Source organism: Nesoenas mayeri (assembly GCF_963082525.1).
Source record: "Nesoenas mayeri genome assembly, chromosome: 2".
Classification (NCBI taxonomy): Eukaryota; Metazoa; Chordata; class Aves; order Columbiformes; family Columbidae; genus Nesoenas; species Nesoenas mayeri.
This window is the reverse complement of record NC_137543.1, coordinates 159,868,398-159,894,077: the sequence shown is the minus strand read 5'-3', so window position 1 is coordinate 159,894,077 and position 25,680 is coordinate 159,868,398. Positions and strand designations below refer to the sequence as shown.

The 25,680-nt window shown below is 39.0% G+C and overlaps 1 protein-coding gene across 1 annotated transcript in view; it reads right to left on the bottom strand.

Annotated features, from left to right (window-relative positions):
* Nucleotides 1-25,041, bottom strand: part of MINDY4 (MINDY lysine 48 deubiquitinase 4) — a gene marked incomplete at both ends in the record, with an annotated part of 77,321 nt that extends 52,280 nt beyond the window's left edge. The window contains 5 exons of the mRNA XM_080339945.1: nucleotides 14,171-14,589; nucleotides 15,643-15,901; nucleotides 20,327-20,532; nucleotides 21,798-21,917; nucleotides 24,979-25,041. Coding sequence (XP_080196071.1) covers nucleotides 14,171-14,589; nucleotides 15,643-15,901; nucleotides 20,327-20,532; nucleotides 21,798-21,917; nucleotides 24,979-25,041 — 1,067 coding nt within the window. The remainder of the gene's footprint in view (nucleotides 1-14,170; nucleotides 14,590-15,642; nucleotides 15,902-20,326; nucleotides 20,533-21,797; nucleotides 21,918-24,978) is intronic.
* Between the last annotated feature and the right edge of the window lie 639 nt (nucleotides 25,042-25,680).

Below are 25,680 nucleotides of genomic sequence, written 5' to 3'. Positions count from 1 at the left end.
GTGCAAATAGATAAAAACCATATTCAATGGCTTTCACCTTTAGCTTTTAAAATGTTCTATACTGAGAAGCTCAGTCTCATTAACACCTTTGTATAAAGAAATAATTGATGTTAGAGCAAAAACTTTTCAGTGGAAGAAAGCTGAACTTCAGGAATTCACCCGGAAAAGCAGCCAGCACAGAGCAATGCACTGCAATTGACTCAGAACTTAAATAGAATGTTAGATTTTCAGAGATGAGTTTATTCTTCCTGTTGAATTCACACCAAAATAAATTCAGATCCAAGGAAAAGTTTCAAATAACTACTGTAAAAATATGATATTTTTTCTTTTTTTTTTCTCTTTTTTTTTTTTTCAAAAGAGTAATACTGCAGAATTGGGCTTGGTTTTGGAAAAAAGGGATTGCACTGACAGCCCTTTCAAAAATAGTAGGGAATAATTTCCTCAGCAACACTCTTTGTATGCACGATATTATTATAGCAACAACTACTGTCATATCACATACTTTCCATTAACTTAATTTCCTTTTTCAGTGTGTGAAAGTTGAATAAAAACAGAACACAGACAAATCATGCTCAAGGCTCACAGTTTAAAAGCATTTTGGTGTCTTTCTCACTGATAGTATTCGATACTACAAGAAAAGAAATACTTCCATTTTCTCTATAAACAATTTAAAGGATTTATGCAATGAAATGTGGATGGCCACAATTCAGAAAAGACAGAATGGAAATGAATCACCCACGTTACTAGGAACTTGATGTAAAAATAAGTCATATGCCCAGCAGGTCAATATAAATAAGAGAAGCAAGATCAAATTTGTATAGTGACATAAGTAGTACTGAGCTCCCAATATAACAGTACTTTCATCGTGATAGAGAGGTTAATATAGTTGACTGTGGTATATTTTAAAACACAAACAGATCTCCCCTTGCTTTTTGCTAATACTGAATTTCTGCTGAGATTTCTTTCAGCTAGCTGATTTCTAGTATTTTTCATCCCTCTTGCTCAGGGAAAGGGTCTCAATGATATTAAATTTCCCAATATAAGGGTTTTCAGCCAAGTACTCATGTCACTTAACTGCATTTAGACTTAATCTCAATCCACATTTTTGTTTTGCCTGAGATTGCACCCTATTGTCTCTTGTTTCCTAGAGGATAATGTGTTTCTTCCTAGGTCAACTCATTTTGATCTAGTTTTGCACAAACAGAGCTCTTATGAACGCAGCACCATGGGTTACAACATCACCCTTAGTTGCTGCTTCAGAAGGGCTTGGATCTCCTATACGTACCATATCATATCTCCCAGCTTTATGAGATGTCTTGGATATCTTAGACTCTCAAATACCACTATATGCCCCTGTATAGGCATGCAGATTTCTCCCTACATCAAATTAGTACCCTTGATTCATTATCGTCCCAAACACTTAGTCTCCTTAGTAGTGTTTCATCTGAAAGATCTACACATGAAAATAAAGTTAACTATGGTGCAATTCATACATAGCTCACCTGGAGCCAGTTTTGGTAACATTATTGCTTCCTGGAAAGTCTAAAAGATCTTGGTTCTACACCCACTCCAGGAAAAACGAAGCCCGGGATGCAAAGTGCTTTGAATTCTCAATGCACAAGGAAATTCCCATCAAGCTGAGGAAAGTGCTGACATCAAAGATTGATGTAGGTGTTTTCTCATTAAGTGGGATATTTTCGCAGGTGTCGGTTCCCTCCTTAAGGGGAATTTGTGTTTCTCAAAACACTGTCAGGACATTTATTGCAATTTCCATTTATGCAGATGGTTACTGTTCCAGGAAAATTTATTGTACATGTAAAACCATACGGTAAGAACACTTAGGAAGGGGGAAGGCATCCATCATGGCAGAAAAACAGGACAGGAAGAAAATATTTTTCATTATAAACATACTATACTGTACTTTCTCTAAATATTTGAACATTCCTATCTGCTCTTCATGCATTGCAGAAAACTGAATTTACGCAGAATAGCTGAACTCGCAGAGAAAACATTTCTCAGCACAACAACGCATGTACGTTCCACTGTTTCCTATTTATACTACCATATACAACAGGTCAAATAAACAAAGGGGATGAAAAAATAAACACTGATCACCAGTGGCTTTAAGGTGACTGTGTTGGTAAAACTTATTTCCACTGCCTGACTGCAATAACTTTTCTACTGGACATATATCTTTTCTGTATAACAATTTAGTGTCAGAAGGATGCCTAGAAGCCAAAATGCAATTGCGCTGTTATGCCATATAGTGATATATATGATATTCTTGGTATAGTGAGTAAGAACTGGTGAGTAGGAAAGTTACTAATTGCAAAAGAGTAAACAAGGCCAGTGTATGTGATGCTGTTTGCCACTGTTTTGGGGCAAAATTAAAAAAAAAAAACAGAATTATTAAAAGCTGTTGTAAAGATGTGAAGGAAATTATCATAATCAATACCAGGCAACATATTTATATGGGAAAAAGACCTTGTCAAGAAGATTTAATATAAATTCTGCCATGTTTGCAAGCCTGGTTGATAAAGGTAACAGAGCTCATGCACTTACTTTCTCCAAACTTCCTTTTTAGTTAAGCACTGCATTGGATTTGATTGGCACATTAGCAGTATGAAAAACTAATTCATAAACATATGGCTCATTGACCAATATATATATACACATATAAAATAAATTGCCATTGAAAGGGTTATTTCTAATAAGCTCACACATTAATCTGCTTCTGCCCTGCTGATTTATAATAACTGTAGTGACAATTCAGGAGAAAACTACATCTTTGTTGGGAAGGTTTATATATGAAAAAACTATGTTAATCACAGGTTGAGCTACAACATGTTTTGAACTGCATGATGAGTTGGGCTCATCTGAACAGAATGCTGCCTCATAAGTAATAAATTATTATCTCCAGCTATAAAACCAAACCTACTATAACAAAACTATAGCCCCTTTAGTCATATTGTACTCTATCAAAGATTTTTTGGTGCAACACCCCCATGCTGGCATTTTCGAGGAGCACAGTATCTCTTGTGTGAACTGACCATTACATTCAGCAACTCAAAACAGTTGCCAGCAAAACAAATGTCAGTAAAATAAAACAGGGAGCTAATATTCCATTAAATAAAGATGCTTACACGACACCAGCTAAGAGACACTACGTAAAGCACTGAGAAGGGTTCCCAGATGTCAACATTCCATCAATTCACATCAGTGAATACAACCCTCCTTTCTGTTTTTCATACATAAAGTACCCACTCTGTCTGGTTTTGGCCTTCAATGTTTAGGCCATTTATTTTTAAGGATGTGGAGTATTCACAGCCTTACATTTCCTGTCAGAAAGCTCAGATTTTCAGCAGTCCAAATCACTGTTACCTGACAGATTTCAGCAAAATAGATTATCTTCCTGAAAGCTAATATCAAGTGTTAAACTGGAAGAAGACAAAAGCTTACACTGAGGAGTGAGTAGTTCTCTTATTTTATTATTACCAAAAAAAAAAATGAATACAGATAACAGCCTATTGGTGAGCACAGGTACAGATTTACCACTCCTGCTAAAGTAATCTTAGAGAGTGTAACACATAGGGGGACAGAAATTCCTTGTGCCACCTGCAAACAATGGATTGGTTTTAAGGACCAGGTAATTTCTTATGCTGCTTCTTATGCTACCCTGGATGTTCATATGTAGACACGGTGTAAGGAAATGGTGGGAAACTCTACCAGGAAAATAAGATGTATGCTGTCTGTTCTTGTTTGACATTTGAGAAAATCTGGAGTCCCTCTATGTTTGCATGAACAAGGCAAAGTCTCAGTTGACTGAATGTGTTTTACGCAATGAGCTGGACATTTCCAGTTTTGCGTCCTTTCCAAAAATAAAGAGATGATACAGATGCCATTTGCCATTTCCAGTAATTGCAAAGTGCTTCTTCCTATGGAGTGCTGGAAAAATACTAAAAGGGCAAATGGCAGCACACACAGATGTTATGTCGAAGGCTCTGATGCCATAAATCCATTGGCACAAAACAAAAGTCTCAACAGTTACTTTTATTTTAGGTTCTTTTTTCCGGTCCAAGCATTATGTTAGAAAAGGTGTTATGCAACCCTAGATACTTGAAGTTTTTCACTGCTGAGTGATTCGGCATCTACAATCTCTCTCTTTTGTATATGGGCTAGCTAAATTCATATTCCCCAAAGATGGCCCCATTTTTTTTGACAGCCATTCTTCTGATTGCCAGTTGCAAGAGTCAAATAGTTATTCCCTGGCTGGTTGCCGAACACACTCCAGGAAGGTTTGGTTAGTCTCTCAGAGATGGTACCGACTGCACTATTCTTACTGTTCTTCCTGTCTACAAAGACACAGCAAAGCTTTGACGAAAACTTGAGATGACGCCATGTGCATCTTCGTGTGGCTTTTAAGGACAACGCCTGATGCTACGCACAGATCACAAAGATGGAAGGAAACATGCAAAGGCAATTTACCATAAGGCTGCTCCAACTCTGCATTCCTTCCCATTCTTTTATCTGAAATGTTGCACTCTGACTAACTCCTATTTCCTAAAAACGGCACTATTGCCCAATGCATCCTCTTCCTCTCAGAGTGGGAAAAATTTAATGAATTCTTCAGACGTTGCTCATTCACGCTGCTTGTCACTGAGTTTGCTGCATATACGGAAATCAGTTGGGATTTTCTGACTGATTTTACACAGGCTCTACTTTATAACAACATGGCCATCTGAGCTCAGACCTCATTACACAGAATAGGTGATGAGTACTTTTAGGAACTGCTCAATATCTCATAGGAGCAAAACTTTATTACTTACCAGAATGCCAGATATTCTTTTAGAGAAAGCAATTTCATCTGACACGCCAAATTTGTATATAACAGTGAAGTATTATAGCCCACTGGGCAAGCAGTACAGACTTAAAAATACTCCTAGAAAACCAATTTTTACACCAAAATGCACAGCAGAGAAGACTGAAGCCAATCATAACTGTTGGGTAAATTATGTATGTTAAATAACTTTGCTGGAGCTATTTTTCTTTTGAGTTGGAAATTCAATTTTATTTAAAAAATAGAATTAAAACTGTAATGTTGATTAGCATTCTTTATGAAATCTGACAGTCATCTATTAACCTTCATTAGGCACTGTATTTTCCTGTTTCAGTGACAGCCCATATTTAAATAGGGGAGTTGCCCTGCCTCTTCTCTCCTCCTTCTCCTCTCCTTCTCCTTCTCCTTCTCCTTCTCCTTCTCCTTCTCCTTCTCCTTCTCCTTCTCCTTCTCCTTCTCCTTCTCCTTCTCCTTCCCCTTCCCCTTCCCCTTCTCCTTCCCCTTCTCCTTCTCCTTCTCCTTCTCCTTCTCCTTCTCCTTCTCCTTCTCCTTCTCCTTCTCCTTCTCCTTCTCCTTCTCCTCTATTATTTATACTGATTTGGGGAATGTCAAATCCTGCTCTGAACTTGCTCAGAAACTCATGGCCAATGTTCTCTGCCAAAGTTCTAATGTAAATCAGCACAGCTTGTAGCCAGGAACGATGCAGAGGAAAAATGTGTTGAGAGGATCTTGGCAGTTTTAAGCATTCAGTCACATATAACTGACAGGTGTGGGTTTGGTCCTCACATAGGTAATAAGATGGTTTATTCCTGTTAATAACAGAAAGCATGAGTACTAATCCTTTAAGGACCACTGCACTTTCAAATATTATTTTGAAAGTCTCAGATATCTAAAGGAATATAAAAAACCCCCTACATATATTTTTGCAGGAATTAAAGGATTTATTGAATAAGATTAGTAATTTGTTTTCATCTAAGGATGCCCTAGCTCCATAAAAGTGCATTGTTCAGGGGTCTTTTATTGGAACACGTGAAAGAGAAAAGGCAGGAATTTTCAGTAACACAATAGATTCACCTGTACTGGTCTCTGTTCGTGATGAAGAAAACCATGGATGGTTCAGAAAGCAAAGGAAAGCCATTCACTCTTTGTCAGTCTTACACAAATGCAGGGAGCTGAAAGGAGGCATTTTTTCTATCAGTACATAGGGACACATATTGCCTTACCAGAGAAGATTAGACTGAGCTTATAATTATATTATAAAGGTCATTTTGGAGGAAAACACACTAAACCACTGAGGAAACATTCTACGTTCTACGTGCTTGAAACTGAAACTAAGCCATATGCCAGTGATGCACTGCAGTGACAAATGGGCTAATGCGATTTTATAGTGCTGAGAATCATGCCATGAGCAGCAGGTGACTGTTCTTACCCTGTATTAGTGAGAGTCTCAGTGCGACAAAGTTAGAGCAGTCCTTAGACACACGGAAGGAATATAAAACAAATCAATGAAACCTAACAGAAAAACAACAGCAAAATTTCAGAGCAAGAAAGATAAAAACACAAGCAGACAATACAAGCTTTAGATGAAAAAATGCCTAAAGGAGCACGAAAAATATTTAGAAGTATTTTAATAGAGGCGAATATGTAGCAAGGAACAGAAAGATCAGCAAAACAAACTTCAGCTATGGATAAAAAGGCAGGAAAAAAGCAAATGCAAGGACAACATAAGGCAAAAATTCCTAAGAGTAAGGACTGTTAGACACTGGAATATATTCTCAGGGGAGAGGTGTTGGTTGAGTCATTTAAGACTGGACTAGACAAAACCCTGGAAAAAGTGTTGCAGCAAATATGTATATATAGTAACAAATAATCTTCCATAGAAGCAAATGACCTTAAAAAGTCTTTTCCATGTGTAATTTCTAAGATTCTATGAAATATGAGTAATGTTCCACTAAGGAACTCGGTATCTATGGCAATTCACTAACCCTACCCTGTTTGTGTTAGAATGCAGAGCACTGCTAGAAAAAAGGCTTATTACCAAATAATGAGTGATATTTTGGGAAACCACTAAAGAGTGCCCAGCTAAGGCAAACTCAGTAGAGAGGTTATTGCAGGAAGAGAAATTCTGGCTCCAAACTTACTGGCACTTGCTTTCCTGGTGGTGGAGATGAAGTGCACCAGAGATACTGAGGGTTTGGTTGGAAAAGGCATCTGAAGCCAAGGTACACACACATAAAACAGTCCTTGCTGTCTGAAATATCCATCTGTACTGGCAGACTTCTGAGAGGAAACCACTAGCTCACATTCAGTTTGAAGCCAAGACTGATGGCAAGGCAAGGGAGGGTACAGCAGACACAATTAGAAGAACGGGATAATTAGGGTGATTGTTCACAATGAAAGAACGAGTGGAGAATCAATTATCTTCCTTGCTCCTGGAACTGTAATATAGATCTCTGCCTTTGGACAATGGGATCCACTGCTGTATCCTTGTGCTCACTAATGGCAGGAAGAAATTTTTGTTCTGATGTAATGATATTACCATTTCTTTTTGCCTGATAGTCATTCCCTTTCAGTTTCTATGAAATAGGAAAGATATAATATCCTTAACTTCAGGTTCTGCATGCCAAATCCTTTTGTTCCCTTGGGCCTTTGATTCCAGTTTTGCAGTTTTTTCTTCTTTTGCTTCTCTGATTTTAGTTTCTATGCTATTTTTCTTGGATTTATTTTTTTGGGAGGTGGACAGCATGGTTGGTTTTATACAAGTAAATGACAAGTTCAAAAATCTCAATATGTTGTTTATCTTAACTACCAGAAGTGAAACTGAGGTCTGTAGACAACATCTGCCCATCTTGCTCAGCAGAAGGTGGTTCTACTACACTTCAGAACCACCCAGTTAAAACCAGGTGGCCAGCTCAGATTTACTCATTTAGAAACTATTCAGCTGAGGACTGAAGGGTTTCCACATCACTACCACACCTTACACTGATAGAATTAAGGGGCATGGAAAACTAGGAGAGCACTTCAACTTCAGAAGCTGCATAAGCAACCACTTTAGTACGTCTCTGCAGCCGAGATGAACTGTTTCTCAACTGCTGTGAAGTGGTTTTGCTTGCCTTTCCCCAATTTTGTTTGCTCAAACCATGAAATATGGTGAAATCTTGACCTTCTACTGTCAAATACACCTTCCCAAATAACTCATTATTTGCAATGTTTTTTCTGGAAAAGCAATAGAAAGATTGTAATCAAGGTCAGGCATCAACTTCAACAGCTATTTATTTTTTACAGTTCCTAAAGATCATGAATTCCATTCCACTATAGACCCTCATTCTTTATCCTACGTGTTCAGTTTAGTGATAAATACTTCCTTCTTGTACAAGATTCAGCATAAAGGACAATCACAGAATCACAGAATGGCTGAGGTTGGAAGGGACCTCTGAAGGTCCTCTGGTCCAACCCCCCTGCTCAAGGGATGGTTGGCCTTACCCCAAGGTATTAAAGGTGGAAGAGAACCTTTCATCACCACCATTCAAGGCTCTGACCAGGCTAAAAGTCTTAGGAAAGTCATCAACATTTTACTACCTTTGATCTGAGTATGTTCCTTCAACATAGTCTCTCCCAAGTTCCAGTGGAACTTGAAGCATTTAACAAAATCATAATTACAGATACACCAACCTTTTAGTTGTAATCTTGGGTTGTGTATTTTTAAACATAATTTCAGATTCCATTGTAAATCTCAAAATTCAAAAAAAAAAAGAAAGTAGTGAGTCATCCACATTTTGCTTGTGCCTTGCACTCAACTAACACTGCTGAGAGGAACAAGGACTCAACAAGAAGGAGAATAATGAGAAATACACCTTTGAGAATGAGCTATAAACAGCAGCAACAAAATGACCTGAAAGGATAGATGAGGTTTCAAATTCTCCAAGTGGTGCTGAGACATAAGTGTCTTCTTGAATTTGTTCAGTTAAATAAATTTGCTATGAAGGGGCATGGAGGAATTACTGACATAATGCTGTATACACGTGTGTGAGTAGTTTGGTATCAATATACAAATACTGGATTATGTACTTGCCTCCATATGTTCTTGGATAGATATTTTTCATTTCCTTAAAATAGAAAGTTCTACAGTAAAATAATAGGAGTGCTGTCTACGTTGTATGAGTTTATACAACAAGAAAATTCATCAACAATCTACCTTTGCATGGTAAAGTCACATAGGAAAGTACAACAAACAGATTCACTGTTAATTACTTCTGCTGCATGACTTCTCTTTCAAAGCAAACCTTTACTTTTCCTTATTTACTTGATATATCAATGACTGAACTACTATTCTGTAGTTTAAGTAGAAAAGAAGACATGTACTGTGTCCACTGAAACATTATATCTAAACTGTTACAACCTAAAGCCACGAAATATGAAAAGTCAGATGTCAAACTCCTGAGAAAATTAAATTGAAATACTGTCCTTATAATAACCTCTTGTACCTAGGGCTTCCAGCAACCAGCACGGTTATCATTACTAACAGAATATATACTGTACAATAAAAGAACCAAGATGAATCAAGATATTAAATTAGCTGCTGTTTGTTTACAGCTGAGGATAAATGAAGATTTGCTGCCACCTATATATTGTTTTGTTTTGATTTTTTTTTGATCGACTAAAAATACAGAAATTAAAAAAAAAGGCATATAGATTGCAGTCACAATTACATTTGAGTAGTTATGCAAATTGTACAACATATTATACTTTCTTTATGGAATAACTCCTAGTGACATGGAGCAGAATACAATCATGACACAGGGAGCTGTCATTGACCCAACAGAACAAAAATTCCTATTCTCCCTGTAATACAAGGAAGAAGATAATCCTTTTGTTCTAATTCTTTGTGATCATTATTCTCCCTTTTCTGTGGCAGAATTCAGACATCATAATGCCAGGGACTGTGCAGATATATGAAGATGCAGGTGAACAAATTGTTCTTCATCTCTACCTTTCTGTGATTAAAGGAATGTGGTGCACTCATTATGCCTGTAAGGGGATAAATATTAACCCTGGAGGATGCAGAAAAAAAAAATGTGTTTTTCTATTAAAAGTCAGTATTTTATTACAATTATGAGCAATTAAGTGATAACTGCAGTTAAGCACAGGCCTTTTAAACCTTTGCTAGTTACTTCAGCACTAGCAGTCCCATAAACAAGCAAAGACTACATCTGCATCATTAGTCTCCAATTGATTGATTAGCTAACTTGATTCAATTTTTCTAAAAAGAAACAAGGAATTGCAGCAATAGCATAGCAAATAAATGAATTTGCATTTTTTTTTCTCCTATCTGTGGTGGGTGTGTTTGTCTGTCATTTTGGAAAACTTAGTGCTCCCTTTGGAATTACAAAGCCCTTTTTGCAGGTAAACATTTAATTTGGATCATCACAGAAATCCAAATGCTTCCTCACTGTCAAGATAGCAAAATGGTACCTATTTAAGCAAAGACAGAACTGTCAGTTCCTAATGAGGACAAACTTTTATGGGGAAATATGGTACTTGGAGATCTAACTTCATGTTGATACTATAAGATTGAAATAGCAAGTCACAAACCTGGCCTCTCAACACAGTTTCCCTGCTGCTCACATTGTATGCAGTAGCTAAGAATTAACTGATGAAGAAAAAAGCACGACACTTTCTTTCATTAAAACGTGTGAGTCAAAATGCTGCGGATCTATATTTCCCCAAGATATTTTTATATCTAGGTATTTCTGCCCACTCAGTTTGTAAGCATTTATTCGATAACATTCAGCTTGCCTTTTGAAGCGTGGCAGTGGTTTTGTTTCATTTTTTTTACTCATATGTAGACAATGGATGCCTGAAGCTGGTATTCAACAGCAGCATTTTTCTAATATGAGAAAAAAGAATGAAAAAGTACAGCACAGGGAAGGGAAAATAAGATTTTTATGTCTTTAGTTTTCCATGGGAAACAAAAGCAGAATTGCAGATGCCTGTGGATGAATTAGCTGTGGTTAATCTTAAACAGATTTTCAGCTACTCATCTAAATACTTAGAGCCGTTAGGTAGCAATAACAGAGAATGGAAGAGGATCCAGACAAATCTCTGCTCCTACTTTGTAATTTTTCATGCCTCAAAATGCTCGAGCACTCTGGTCAAATGCTGAAAGACTCTGAAACGCCGCAGGGTTTGGCCAAAGGGATAGAACAGTTTCACAAGAGCCAGGCCTTATATTGGAATGGTGGATGTTTATTTGGAGTCTCACACTCTCTGTTACTTCCACTTAACTTCAGGAGTATCACCAGTCCTGCTGATTTCAGTGAGAGTTTTCAGGAGCTCAAAGCTCAGCGTGAATTCGAATGCTCTACTGGCTTTAACTCAGATCATCTGGCAGGAATGTCCCCGTTTTGCTTTGGAAACAGATTACGTGGACTAAGCTTAGGAAACAGCTCCCTCTTCTGTTCTTGCTAAAATAAAACCAGCCCTCTGAAGGAAGGAAACTATTTCAAACCACCTGCTACAGCACTGGAGCACAGTACATTGCGTTAAATGGTGGTCTGGGACAGCCCCCTTTCAATCCAGCATCTCCTTTTCTTCTTACTGCACGATTACTGCATAAGGTTGTGAAGTGTCACCACGTCCAGCTGAGTGAAGTAGGTACAAGAGATGTCTTGGTCAAACAGTCTTCCCAAAGAATTTTATCCAGTCCAATATGCCTTTGACACTCATAAATGATGTATATTCACTGATTATCAAACACTAGGAATACACTTATTCTTCTCAGCTTATTTGGGGAGCTGTCAAAAGCTGTATTTTCTAACTCAATCCTGAAACTGGAAAGGATGAAGTGCTGGGTTAGCACTACCTTACGCACTCTGTCGAGATATAGGAAAAGGAGTTTTATGAAGTTGCTTCTTCTTCCAAAGTGACTTATGAGCTGGGTCCGCATTCACACAGAGTCACGCAAGACTTAATAAATCCTTCTGGAAGCAGAATATCAAAGGTGGCCCTGAAGGCACCAGTTCAGCAACTACTGAACCTGCATTGCCTGGGTTCAGCCATTATCTGACATAGCTCAGCTTTCCAGTACAATATGTAATGGAGAACTGATTTCTTGTTGATTGTAAAATTTAAGACTGCAGCACTTTGGCCTGTTACTCAATAATCTACCAATGAAGTTAGATAACACAGGTAAATAACTACATAATGCTGATGGCTATTTTCAGCTGCTTTCTGGTTCCAGGCAGGAATCAAGTGCCACTCTTGGCCCACCTGCAACTCCAGTAAATCCCCAGTTTGTTAACTGCCACGGCCCTAACATCAGTGCGGAGAGACCTAATAGAACATTGCTTCCTCATTATATCAATGGGGCTGCAACACACTGTGGCTCAAGATTTATAAGAAATTAAACAGGAAAACAAAATAATAATAATCAAAAGAAAAATCCGTGGTTCGAGTTTTAGCATATTAATGAGGTTTTTCAGCAATTTAAAAGAAGCAACAAACCTGGCTGCTGTTAAATTTAGTAAAACAAAAACACCACATGGCCCACAGAAAGGGATAAGGGCATGTACCTTAGTTTATGGACCAGCAGGTGATACGAACTTGAAAATGTTTCCACCAGTTATGACACATGCTCACCTCTGCCACTGGGGGTGCACCACAAGACCAACACTCAGGGTGCTGAGCCTTGTGCATGACTTTACGGTTAACATGCTGTGTGACCTGTAGCATGCAGGTTTCTCTCTACTCGCTTCAATTTTCCAGTCTGGGGCATGGGCAGAGTGATACTCACTCCTTGCTTAAAGTTGTTTGAGAGCCGCTGATGAGAAGTGCTAGATAATGAGGCAGTAGTTTTTTTTATGCAGATTTTGTATATGAATGGACACAACCACAGAATCAAAGAATCACAGACTGGTTGGGGCTGGAAGGGACCTCTGGAAATCATCCAGTTCAACCCACCTGCTCAAGCAGGGTCACCAGAGCAGATCACACAGGAAGGTGTCCAGGTTGGTTTGAATGTCTCCAGAGAAGGAGACTCCACAACCTCTCTGGGCAGCCTGGGCCAGGCTCTGGCACCTCAAAGGAAAGAAGTTTCTCCTCATATTCAGATGGAACCTCCTATGTTTCAGTCTGTGCCCATTGCCCCTCATCCTGTCATTAGGAACCACTGAACAGAGTCTGGTCCATCCTCTTGACACCCATCCTGAGATATTTATAAACACTGATGAGATCCCCTCTCAGCTTCTCTTCTCCAGCTGAACAGCTCCAGCTCTCTCAGTCTCTCCTCACCAGAAAGATGCTCCAGACCCCTCATCATCTTTGTAGCCTGCTGCTGGACTCCCTCCAGCTATTCCTTATCCTTAAAATTGGGCTCACAGTTGTAATGCACTGCTCAAACCTAGAGTATCTTTAGTGGTTCAGAATTCCAACCCCGCAAATAAACAAAATTCCCTGCCTTCCACTCGTATCAAATTCTGCACAGAAAAAAACAACAACAAAAAATAATCAATTAAGAGGATAAGTCAGAGAAAAGCCAAAAAATCATATTTGGAGTTCATGGAAGGAGGCTCTTCTATTCTTTTATATTGATGTGAAGCAATGGAGCACAACTTTAAATAAATAAATAAATAAATAAATAAATAAATAAATAAATAAATAAATAAAAATCTGAGCTAAATTTGAGTGAAATACTTTGATATACAAGAGCTGTGTGGCTGCAGCATCATGGTGCACAGAACACTAATTACACTTAGTCTAAATACTGCAATGAGAGGGGTCATCCTGCCTCAAAGACACACCACAGCGTCTCCACATGGCACAGCTCTGTGCTGGTAACTAAACCAGCCTGTTCGGATATGACTTGGACATCTCGACACAGCAATACACTGAACCACATGGAGGTATGTATGCATGCGGCTGGTGTTCTTTAATTGTTATTCTCTGAGGTTTTCTGGATGTACTACTGCAATATTGAGAGAATATTTCTGAAGGAGCAAGCAATGTCTCCATGGAACACTGCAGATAACCTCCACAAGTAGGAGTCACTTGTGCTGCTTAGATGTCTAAGTGGTCTAAATCTGAACTATTAATAGTAACTTTTGAAGAAGCAAAGAGAAACCAACACCTGTAGGGTCCCTCTACTGACCAAGAAAGGAGTCTAGAGAAGTTTGGGATGTTAAAAGTTAGCAAGTTAAAGCTTAAAACTTCTCTTTGTATCTTCACCTCTTCCAGCTATTTGCCCTCAACAAAATCAGAAGGCGTTATCTCAGTCACCCCTAGTCCTGCATGAGATTTTCTCAATGTTTAGTATAATAATCTTTAAAATATTCTTACCTATGACCTGACAACCGGCTCTCATTTTTCCTGAGAGATCTTTCTCTCTTCTCTCTTCCAGCCCCTGAGTGCCTGTGGGAGGTGCTGACTTTAAGGCTTTTTTCATTGCTGTCTGTACCAAAGCTTGGAACTGATTTTCTTTCTTCTGTCCTGGGCCTCTCTCTTTCAGACAGCAGTTTGGCAAAAGAGTCACCTGTATCCTTGGGCATGTTTCTTAGTTTTTCAGAGGCCGAACTTGTGCGTGAGCTGGGCATAGTCTTTGGTGCAAATTCCGTATTTACTTGTGTTGAAGATCCTTTGTTTTCTTGAATATCAGCACTAGGGACACTTAGGTCATTTTCTTCATGTTCTTCACCCTTGAACTGTGCAGTGCTGCATGTGCTAGTGGATCGTTTGGAAAGCCTCCTTTTTTGAAGATCCTAGAAATAAGAGCCATTAAAACCATAGATTAAAATTTGAGCATCTTTAAATAAACACGAAAAGCAAAGGACAGCTCTGTCACTGATTTCCGAGCTAAGCAATTTGTTCATTATTAGTAATCACGTTATATAGTAAATAATTTTTTTTTTTAATGGATAATAAATAACACAGACATATACATTTCCTTATAATTTGAACAGTATTAAACATGCTCTATATGGTTAAAAACTGCTTGCTTGCTTGCTTGCTTGCTTTCAAGAACATCAACAAAATATCTCCTAAAAGCTTCATTTTGGGTTGTTACCAACTCAGGAAACCAAAACATATAAGACCTTCTACTGGAAAGACTGTGGCCTACTACATGTATTTGGTCTTTATTTCCAAATAAGAGATATTTAGAAAAATCCAGCTAATTCATTTAACTTCCATATTGTCTTTAGTATTATCTAAATTATACATATAAAGTATTTTAATTTTTCATTATTACAAGCTTAATTTTACACAGGGAAAATTCCTGTCTATATAAAAGCAGCATGAAGGGAAAAGAAAAAAACAAAAAGAGGAAATAATTCCAGAACTGCATTTTGAAAACATTTACTCATGGAATATAGTCTGATTAGATCAACTGAGAAACATATTTGTAACTGAAAGTGATTTTCAGTTCCAAACTACTCACGATTAAATATGAGGTTTTGAGAAAACCTGAGTAAAATATATACCCATGGCTAAGGAAACTTTGAAAGCTGTAGATAGTGCTAAAATAAAAAACAATTTTCCTAGGAAAATGGAAAATCTCATCTGTCAAGAGATATGAAGAATGGACAAGATTTATAAAGAAATTCTGCGATCTAAGTTAATAGACATGCAGTGGAAATTTCACTTAGTGGTTACAACTGAAACAATTTGAATTTCTGAATTAACCAGAACCACTTCCCTAACTTACCACATCTTTTCAGACTGCAGATATAATGGGTTAGCAAATGACTTTATTGCAGAAGGTTAGATATAAAATCCACAGCCAAGCCAAATATTTTGTAAGTGTTGGAAATTACCTCTGGTGAACTTGCTACAGGTCCAGCCATCATTCCTCTGACAACAAGACCAGACCTGGGCTTGGTCTTCTCCTTCACTGTGGATTTCAGCTCCTCAGAAGTCATTGCTGTTTTTAAATCTTCTAGACTATCTTTTAATTTCTTATCCCCATCAGAGGGTATGTGGCTGTTGTGTATTGTCCCTGTGTGGCATTTTTCACTTTTGTGCTGATGTTTTCTGGATGGAAGGATTTTATCCGGTGGATTCTCAACATCATATCTACAAGAAAGAAAGAGGTAAAACTTCAAACAGCAAAGTAATGCACAATGAAATTAATGAAAATATCTGCTTGAATAATTAAAGCAGTGCTGTCAATTATCTACTGATGGCAATAAAATATAATCACTATTCATTTAAACATCTATGTGTAGGTCTTCAGGACATTATTTCAATATTATTATTATGTGTCACAATGGGTTATGTGTAACACTTTAATCTTATGCTTACTTATTTTGATATGTACTACATGTATCATACCAGACAGATCCTAAGCTACCACCAGCAGTTCCCATTCCTTCTCCATCTGCTTGGTTAGCAGTTTGAAAATTTGTTAACATTTTAGCCGACATCCTCTGTTATTGTGTAACTTATAAGGATCGACTCTACTGACCCCTTTCACTCTTTCTTCAAATGTAGGACACTTATTTTAGTTCAAAATGGAAGGTACTTTTGTATTTGGGCTTTTCATTGATAATACATTTCTACATTGCTGTCATTGGACCTCTTGAGCATGGTGCTCCAGGTAGCAACACAAGGTGTAGTTAATTGCATCTGTTTTCTACACATATATAATGCTATAAACAAGCTTTTCTGAAATGGAAGTGAGATTCACCTGGATCTGTGACTCCATTTGTACACCACAATGTGCATTTTCTTCTTAAAAAAAGTCACAATTTGTGCCAATAAGAAATCATGACAAGTCCAATTTTCTTCATCAGGATCTGTTTCACTCTCTGCACAATATTAGATCACCGTTAAACTGAAGTTTTATTGAGTAGTTCGCACTTCACTGATACCTCTTGTGTCAGTTGATAAATCTATATCCTGTGTAACCTGCAAATGCTGGCCTTCTTTAGGATAACTGTCCTTGAACTTGTTTTTCTCCAATCTATTTCATAGTGAAGCAAATTCTGTGAGTTGAAGCATCTTGAATCATAAAAACATTCCCTTATTTAACTAGGTAAAAATTGTTTTTTGAAGTAAGCAGTGAGTTTGGTGCATATAAAGGCATGAAAATTACTACAAAATCACACAGGATTTAAATGGAAACCTGTAAGGCAGTACAGGATTTTGCCCTCTCCAGAGCTGGCAGCTTTCAGTGTGTGGCTGAGTAACATCTCCAAGCTCATACACACAAAAATTTGGGCACTTCTGGGTTTTGTTTTCTGATTTTCCTTTAATCTGCCATTTTCGGCTCCCTCTTGTCCCACTGGCTGGGGCAGCAAAGGGGAAAGCTTCACCCCCTTAGGGACAGTGCCTGCACCATGTTGGTGAGGGGCTCTTCCTCACAGCACCACACCAGCACCCACCCTCTCCCGTCACCAACACATGTTGCTTCCATGTGTGGGTCTTTATTTTGCCTCATGTGTGTACATGCATGTGTATATAATGAGTGTGTGTATGTATGCAGGTGTAAAATCATAGAATCATTTTGTTTGGAAAAGACCCTCAAGATCTAGTCCAACCATTAACTCAACACTGGCACTAAGCCATTGTCCTGGTTTTGTTAAAAACAAGTTTCTCTTTTAGTGATTTTTGCCTGTCAGCTAAAGCCTTCATATTAGCTGCATTTTCCTGGAGAACCAGACACATGTTTTGGTAAACCTAGCAATGGAATGCAAAGTTATTGATAAGCATGGATGGACATCTTGCGAGAGGGGCGATGAGAAACAAGCAACCAAGAAACTGACCAGCTGTGTATAACATTCCATTCACGTGAATACTTCATATAAAAGTGGGAGATCATGAGGATCTCGTCCCTTTTCCCTTCTGCTTATGGCCGACATCAGGAGAGGACCTTGCTAGTTGTCCCTGCGAACTGAGGCCTATTGAGAGACTGAATCCAGCTCCAGTTGGCTGCAGAATCCAGTCCAGGACTTCGGGTGCCGGCTCCGCAGTTGCTGAGACTTTCAAGATTGGTTTTGTATATTTTGTATTATTTTCTCTACTCTTATTAGTAGCATTAGTAAAACATAGTTAATTTTTCCAACTCTCTTCTCTCTGTCCTTCTTTGCCTCCCAATCACCTGTCCTTAGTGGGACAAGGGGAGAGGGAGGGCAAAAGGGGGAAGTGGAGCCGGGGAGAGGAGGTTAACAATACATCTGCCAGGGTTTTATTGTCACCTCGCAATCTTAACCCTCGACAGCCATGTTCCTGAGAACCTCATCTCTGCATCTTTTAAACACCTCTAGGGATGGTGACTCCACCACTGCCGTGGGCAGACTGTTCCAATGCCTGACAACCCTTTCCATGAAGAAATTTTTCCTAATATCCAATCTAAACCTCCCCTGGTGCAACTTGAAGCCATTTCCTCTCACCCTATCTCTACTCAGGAGAAGGGATCAACCCCCTCCATGGTCCAAGCTCCTTTCAGGCAGTTCAGAGATCAGAAGGTCTCCCCTCAGCTCCTGTTCTCCAGCTGAACCCCCCAGGTCCCTCAGCCGCTCCCATCACACTTGTGCTCCAGACCCTCACCAGCTCCGTTCCCTTCTCTCAACTCGCTCCAACTCCTCAAGGTCTTTCTGGTAGTGAGAGGCCGAAAACTGAACCCAGGATTCAAGTTGCATCCTCACCAGTGCCCAGTCCAGGGGACGGTCACTCCCCTGGTCCTACTGGCCACACCAGTGCTGGTACCAGCCAGGATGCTGGTGGCCATCTTGACCAGCTGGGCACACACTGGCTCATATTCAGCCGCTGTCAATCAACACCCCTAAGTCTTTTTCACCCAGGCAGCTTCCCCGAGCCTGTAGCACTCATGGGGTGGTTGTGAGCTGCAGGAGGTGGGCAGGACCTCCATTTTGTTGGAGGTCAGTAGGGGGAGTGTGGAGGCAGATTAACATTGCTGGGTGATGGTACTGATGGCTCTATTAAGTTTAATGGAATTTTGCAGAAGGTCAAAGCAGGCCATAAAACAAAGAATAAGATTCAAACAGAACAGGAATTCATTACTTATAAGAGGAACTTGAAGGACAAACCCAGAGACAAAGCAAAAGAATATGCAGAGTAACAAACCATGAAATTTGGCAAGGACTAGTGGTATATTGTGAACTTAGTGAACTATGCTCATTATGCACTCATTTTAATAGAAAAACACACCTCCACATCGAAGGCTACCTGCTTTCAGGAGAAGGCCCTTACTCATTGAGCGTGTGTAGAATATTTTATGTTTACTGTACTTTTTAAACCAAGGCGAAAAACATTTAGACCAACAAACTTTGAGTAGGCATAAATATGTCTAAGATGTTAGGAGTGGACAAGAGTTAAAATGTATGAATATGTAACTCAGTTTGCCTCTAGCGTGCGAGCTTTGTGAAAGATTGCCTAGCACCTTTTCCTGTGTAGAAGTGCAAACAAAGCAAATGCCTCAACCCTGTGTATGAATTGGTATCTGCACACTGGGTAATGATCCCACCTTTTGGAACAACAATATTCGGTGTCAGAGGGGGGTGTTAGTGGATTCCTCTGTAGGAAAAAGCTTTTTGCTGTAGTAAGAAAGGTCTGCAGGCACCAGAAGGATTTGTAAGGTGGAATGGGACAACTTGCAGTGTCCTGTAGGGTAGAGGGAGAAAATGAGGCAGGTCTGAGGCAGCAGCATCAGGTGGGATAGTATCAGGGGGAGAGATCACTGACAACATGCTAAAAACTCCTGTATCTGAAAAAGAGAAGCAAATAACTCTTCTTTTGCACTGCCTCCTTTTCAAGTGTTGCTTCTCAGTTGGTAGCATCAAAAATCTTGGTTTTCTTCTCCTATTAAGAAGGAGTTTCTGGGGCTGCAAGCACTGATTCTCAGACTTAGCTACTATAAGCATGCTGTGTTTAGGATGAGGAATAAAATTTGATTAATTCCCCAAGAGTCAAAGCTGGGAAGGTGAATTACTCTTCTGTGTTCATTTTAAAGGCTTTCTGGTGAAGCACAGGGCTGTTACTCCACCTTGAGGCACTAATAAATGCAATTGAAAGTCTTGGCTACATGCTGCTTTCAGACATTTTGCAGCATGGAAATAATTGAACCTATAGTGTTTGTAACAATAGTGAATTTAAGATAGTAGGCCTTGCTTTTGGCTACGTAAAGCATGAATATCCTTGTAGTTTGAGTGCAGGTGTTAGTTTCTCATCAGAATACACTTCCATTTGACTATTTTCCAATTTACAAGGCATAAAACTCAGATTTCTATGTGCTTCAGTGACTGAAAGAGGCAACTGAGATTATCAAACTTTGTAATTGGCAGGGAGCATAAAAGCATTTTTGGTAGCTTGCATAGTTTGTTTTAATAATCTGGAGATGTAAGCTTTGTGTTACTAGGGTAACTAATAAAAGGTGGTGTAGATGATGGCATAAATGATAAAACTTTAACACTAGTACCCTTATTTTATAATTTAAAAGTAGTGACTAGACAGGGCAAAGAGAAGGAAATAGGACTGTACCTGTAAACTTGAGTTTCGCTCTCATTAGGCACAATGGAACTCCCACGGACATGATCTTCATCCAAGTCGTGTGGGTGAGATGTTGAGCTCTTACTTTGAGGAGCTGACAGAGCAGAACTTGAACTGATGCTTCTGGAAGTCCCACGGTGCTCAAGGAAGTAATTAGTAATAATTTCAAGGAGTGTTTTCAGTGGGTTCTCCTTTGCCTATCCAAAAATAAAACATTCCTGGTGACTATTGAAACTCTTTGTTAGTCTTGCTGCAGCCTAAAATAGGATATTCATTTTATGCTGTGGAGTAGCTGAACAGGTTATTTGCTTTCTAGAGATAGCAGCTTGAGGGTTTACCCTAAATGTGACTGCATAAACAGTATAGGAAGGTCAAAGATGTCAGCTAAGGAATGTGAAGAGCTCAAAGGTGTGTTAAATGAAGTAGCCATTGATACAGAAGAAACAACCTGTTTTGCTCATTCCTTATTCTTGTTTCAGATAAGCATTGCAAAGTATCATAACTGTGCTAGAATACACCTTTTCTACTGTTAACCCGGTCAGTTCTGAAGAATGTAGACTGAACTGCAGGTATTTTTAGTACCTGACTTCAGTACTTGTGTTTTATCAGAACTTGGTGAAAAGCATTGAGTTTGGAACTCTAGTCATGTGCATGAGACAGCTCTTTATAGGATAATACTCCACACCACTTGTTTTTCTGTTTTTCAACAGTATGGTGGAAAATGTGTCCTGTGTATATAAGCATTCAATTGGAAAAAAAAAACAAACCAAACCAAACCAAAACAAAACAAAAACCAACCGAACAAACAAACAAGCAAAACCCCACACACCAAATCAAACCAAACACCATAAAAGTTTAGAGCTTAAGAAAAAAAATCTACAGTGTCTGCTATAGTGATATAACTGCACTGGGACATGTTTTACAAGTTACTTATTACTGGACAGTCTTATGCTACTTACCAAAAAAAATGCAGTGTCTTAAGTCATGAGTGGACAAGATGGGGTCTAAGGACTAAATCAAAATTATCCATTGATCTCCATGACATTAAATATTGTGGTCTATATTGTGTTTCAAAGAATAAATGCTAAAAGTGTAATTTTATCTACCAAGTCTTATATAAAGTTGCAAGTAGAAAAAGGGATGCAGGAGCACTCCCAAAATTGAATAATCTAGCCATAATGATGGAAAAGGTGTTAAAGTGAATAACCGCTCCTGGTTTACTGGAGGGGGTTGCGGTTTGTAATAGGGGTTCATGAACTGCCAGGTTCTCAGCTTTGTCCCATGAGCTGCAATGCCACCTAAATTTCAAGCTCTCTGTTCCTCAGAGAAGTGTCAGGGTGTCCACAGCAATGCAGAACCAGACAAAGGGCAGAGTTTTCTGCCCTTTGACATGCACCACAGTCTTGATCTGGTTTCATAGGATCTGATAACATATTTTGGGAAGCACAATCCATTTCCTTACCTTGTTCTGTTTGTACAAGGAGTGCAGATGTAGGACATTTCGAAGTTCATTCCTGTTATTGATGCTATGTGCAGAACGTGGGTGCTCTCGGTCCATGGTAGTGATGGTTTTCTTCAAACCCTGAAAAGGAAAAGTGTCAGAATTCAGAATACGTGAGACAGTACAACTTACCAAAGCTTTTATTTTTGACTTCTTGAATGTAATATGAAATGTCTGGATATGTTAAAATGACCGTAATTCATGACAAGCTAACTCTCAGAACCTGTACTTTAATGGTGTAACCTTGCATTACTAAAGCCCACAGATGTGAAAGTAATTAAGGTGGCAATGTTGCCTGTGAGGTTGAAATTATTGAACTTTAGAAAAAAAAAAAGACATTCATGCAGGTGACTTCAGCTGCTAAACAGCCTCATAAGACTGACTGGTCTGTATGAAGGGCCATGCTAATACCGAGGCTTCTGGTTCAAATAGTTCCAGAAACAATGTTTGCTTATTCCATTAAGATATGATACAGCTTTTCATAAATGTGATTCTGACTTGGGTGATTGCAAAGGCTGATTGTCAGATGTATTCTAGCTCTCAGAGGGTTCAGAGCAGATTTCAGAACCCTTATCATGGGCTGAAGTTATTGTCAACAATCTCAGGTTGGAAATCAGTCAGATCTCCATGGCATCAGCTGGTTTGGGGTCTTCAGACTTCCTCAACTACTTGGTATCTGTGTTCAGCATACATGGGTAATTCACAGAATCATAGAATTGTTTTGGCTGGAAGATACCCTCAGGATCATCGAGTCAAACCGTAACATAACCTAACTCTAGCATTAAACCATAGCTTAACTCTAGCACTAAAACTTAACTCTAGCACTAACTAAACTAAAACCTAACTTTAGCACTTCAGAGACAAAATGTGTGAGCATCTCACTTTTTGGAGGGAGAGACTGATTCATCGTGAAATGTCAGAATCAGATCCCAAACTAATTGTCGCGGTTGAGACGGACAAACGACATGGACCAAGTTCTTCCAGGATGAAAGTAGTAGATGCCATTTATTGCTACAAGTGCATTTTTATACAATTCTGCCAGTTCATGTGTCTTTTCATTATTAGTTACAAGTTACAGCACTAACATCTCATTGGCTAATTTTGCTATCATCCATGTTATTCTTCTACTCTCTTCTCTCTCACGGGTACATCCCTTCTCTCTCACGGGTACAACTTGATATCTCCGAATACTCCTTTACTCCCATCCTTCTCAAGGGTAAACCTTAATATCTTCAAGGCTGATCTCTATTCCCACACTTTCTGTCAAGGATTCCACAGACCCGCTGCAGTTTCCCACAACTAATTTAAGTGGTACAACACCAAACCACCATTTGGAGAAAGTCCCATTTCCTTCTATGAAGAGTTATTGTCACATCTGCAGGTGGATTGTCTGGCTCAGATTTAGGGAACTAGAGACAAGTCGTAGTAAATAATAGGTCTTTATCACAGTTGGCTCTGATGTGTATTAAAGATTTGGGGGAAGCAGGGGACACTTGTGTTATAGTTGAATTAGTTTTTAAATCTTATAGTCGAATTAGTTTTACATCTTATAGTTGAATTAGTTTTTGCAAGATGTATTCTGTTTTGCAAACTGTATCTAAGATTCTTAGTTTTGTAAACTGTATAACTGTATCTAAGATTCTTGGTTTTGTAAACTCTATCTAAGATGCTGTATCCAAGATTTTTACCTTATCTTGAAGTTTTCGGACTGTGTCCAAGGAGATGTGCATTCAAGCATGGTCTTATATAACCATACCCTATTCTTAAAATTGACATAGATTTATGACATATTCTCTTAAAACAGGTAACTTAGGAATAACTGATAAACATGCAAATGTTACTTAGCATCGCTTAGATAGACAGTTTGTGTTAGAATAGGTGTGGAATATGCTAATGGTTGTCAAGAGTTGTGATGAATATGTATGTAACTAAATTGTATAAATGTAGTGAACTTTGAATCGGTGGTCGAAGCCAGCTTTGGGTGCGAACCCCTGGTTTCCCGGCGCTGGAATAAAAGCACCACATATAACTACGTCCGTGGTTATGTGTCCTTTTTGCTAACACTTGGACAGAAGCATGAGGGACTATCAGTGCCCCTTGTTTCAACTCCTGAGTATATAGTATGAAATCGATGTGGCAATTCAAGTATAAGTTACTATTATGAGCTGTATAGTCTGTTTTCCCAGCAGGGCATTGCCTTTCTTTCTATGCTTTTATTCAGTTTTACCTTTATAGATACCTAAATCAGAAATGTAAATGTCTTCAATTTGAAAAATCTTTTCAGTCAGTTGAACTGACAGACTTGAGCCTCTCATACTTCTGGCAGTAAACGGCAAATAATAAATTCTGCATCTGAAATTCTGTTGGCAAATGTTTCAGCTTTGTTCACAAACATTGAAAATGTGCATTTGGAGACTGGATGCAAAACAGATGAATACAATTGAGGTTTGTGTAGCACTTCGTAAGATAGTGGCTGTGTAATTTCTGATACAAGCTCATTCCTAACACTTGGGGACTGACTGGGCTGGACATCAGCAATATTTCCTTAGGACTGAACGTAAATACAAAGTGGTAGGTACTTTCACCTGGAAACATGAAAGTGCCTTTTCTACTGCTCAATCTCACACTCCCCGCACCTACGCATGGGACAAAGTTTCCTTTACAGCATTAAGTTTGTGAAAAGTACAATAACCTCTTTCTTCCCCTTCTCCCTGAATTCTTCCCCCCAGATAAATCTGCTGTTACAGAAAACCAGAAAAAAAGCAATTTAAAAAGAAATTGTTTTAGGTGTTTTTCCTGGGAAGTTGTGCGTGCCTCTTGTAAAAACAAGGATAATAGTAAGACATGTAGCTAATGAAAAAAAAAAAGAAACTGCATTTAATTTTGGGTTTTGCAGGGGTGTGTGGGTAAGAATCAGGACTTCTCACAGGAGGAGGAAGCTGGGTTTATATTCAGCAATAAAAAAGCATTGTGGGAAATGTAGTGCAGACACTTACCCGCCAGGCTCGTCACGCTTCAATTCTCGCTGCTTTAAAGCTGGAATAAGTCCCCCCCCTCCCAGCATTCCTCAACATTACAGCGCTTTACATTTTTCACGTGTCATTCTCATTTGCACTAGCTGGAGAAAATCAAGACAAATTACCTTTTTACTGAGAAATTCCCTCACCAGTGATGCAGCCACTTCTTCCACAAAGGAGTTGTCCATTTTTTTTTTAGCCCAAAGCGTGCTTAGGGGGGTTATTCTCTGCTTCACCTAACAAATCATTCAAATCAGACATTTCAGCTCTTCGGGGCGGCTTTGGAGCACCACGGGCCTGAAGCGGCGGTGGCTGGACGGTGGCGGAGCAGTTGTGTGCAGTCCAGTTGCGGGAGGAATGTTGCTGTGGAGACCATGTCATCGGAAACGGAGAGAACTCCTCCCCCTGGGAAGGAAGCTCATGGTGCAACGCTGCCGCAAGCAAGTCGGGAGTTGCTTTAAAATGAGAACATTTTTGAGAAATCTGAGACAGGGGACAATTTTCTAACTTATATTTTTTTTCAAGAAGCGTTGTTATTCACAACCTATTACTCCTGTGGTATAATGCAACTTTTACTTTGTACAAGACAATCATCTTCCCAATATAATAGGCTCAGGCAGGATCTCTCAGCAAAGCATATTTATTAACAATTTTGCAAGACCGGGTGTTCTACCTGAAAGTAGACACATGGAATAGGGCAAACAGCCCCTGCTTATATCCTCCCAAATCACGGCCACAAATTCCTTCCCCTGTTCCCCATTGGTTGGCACTGCAGGTTTACAGACAACCGAACCTGCCTCAGTTTACCTGTCTCATTCATCTAATAC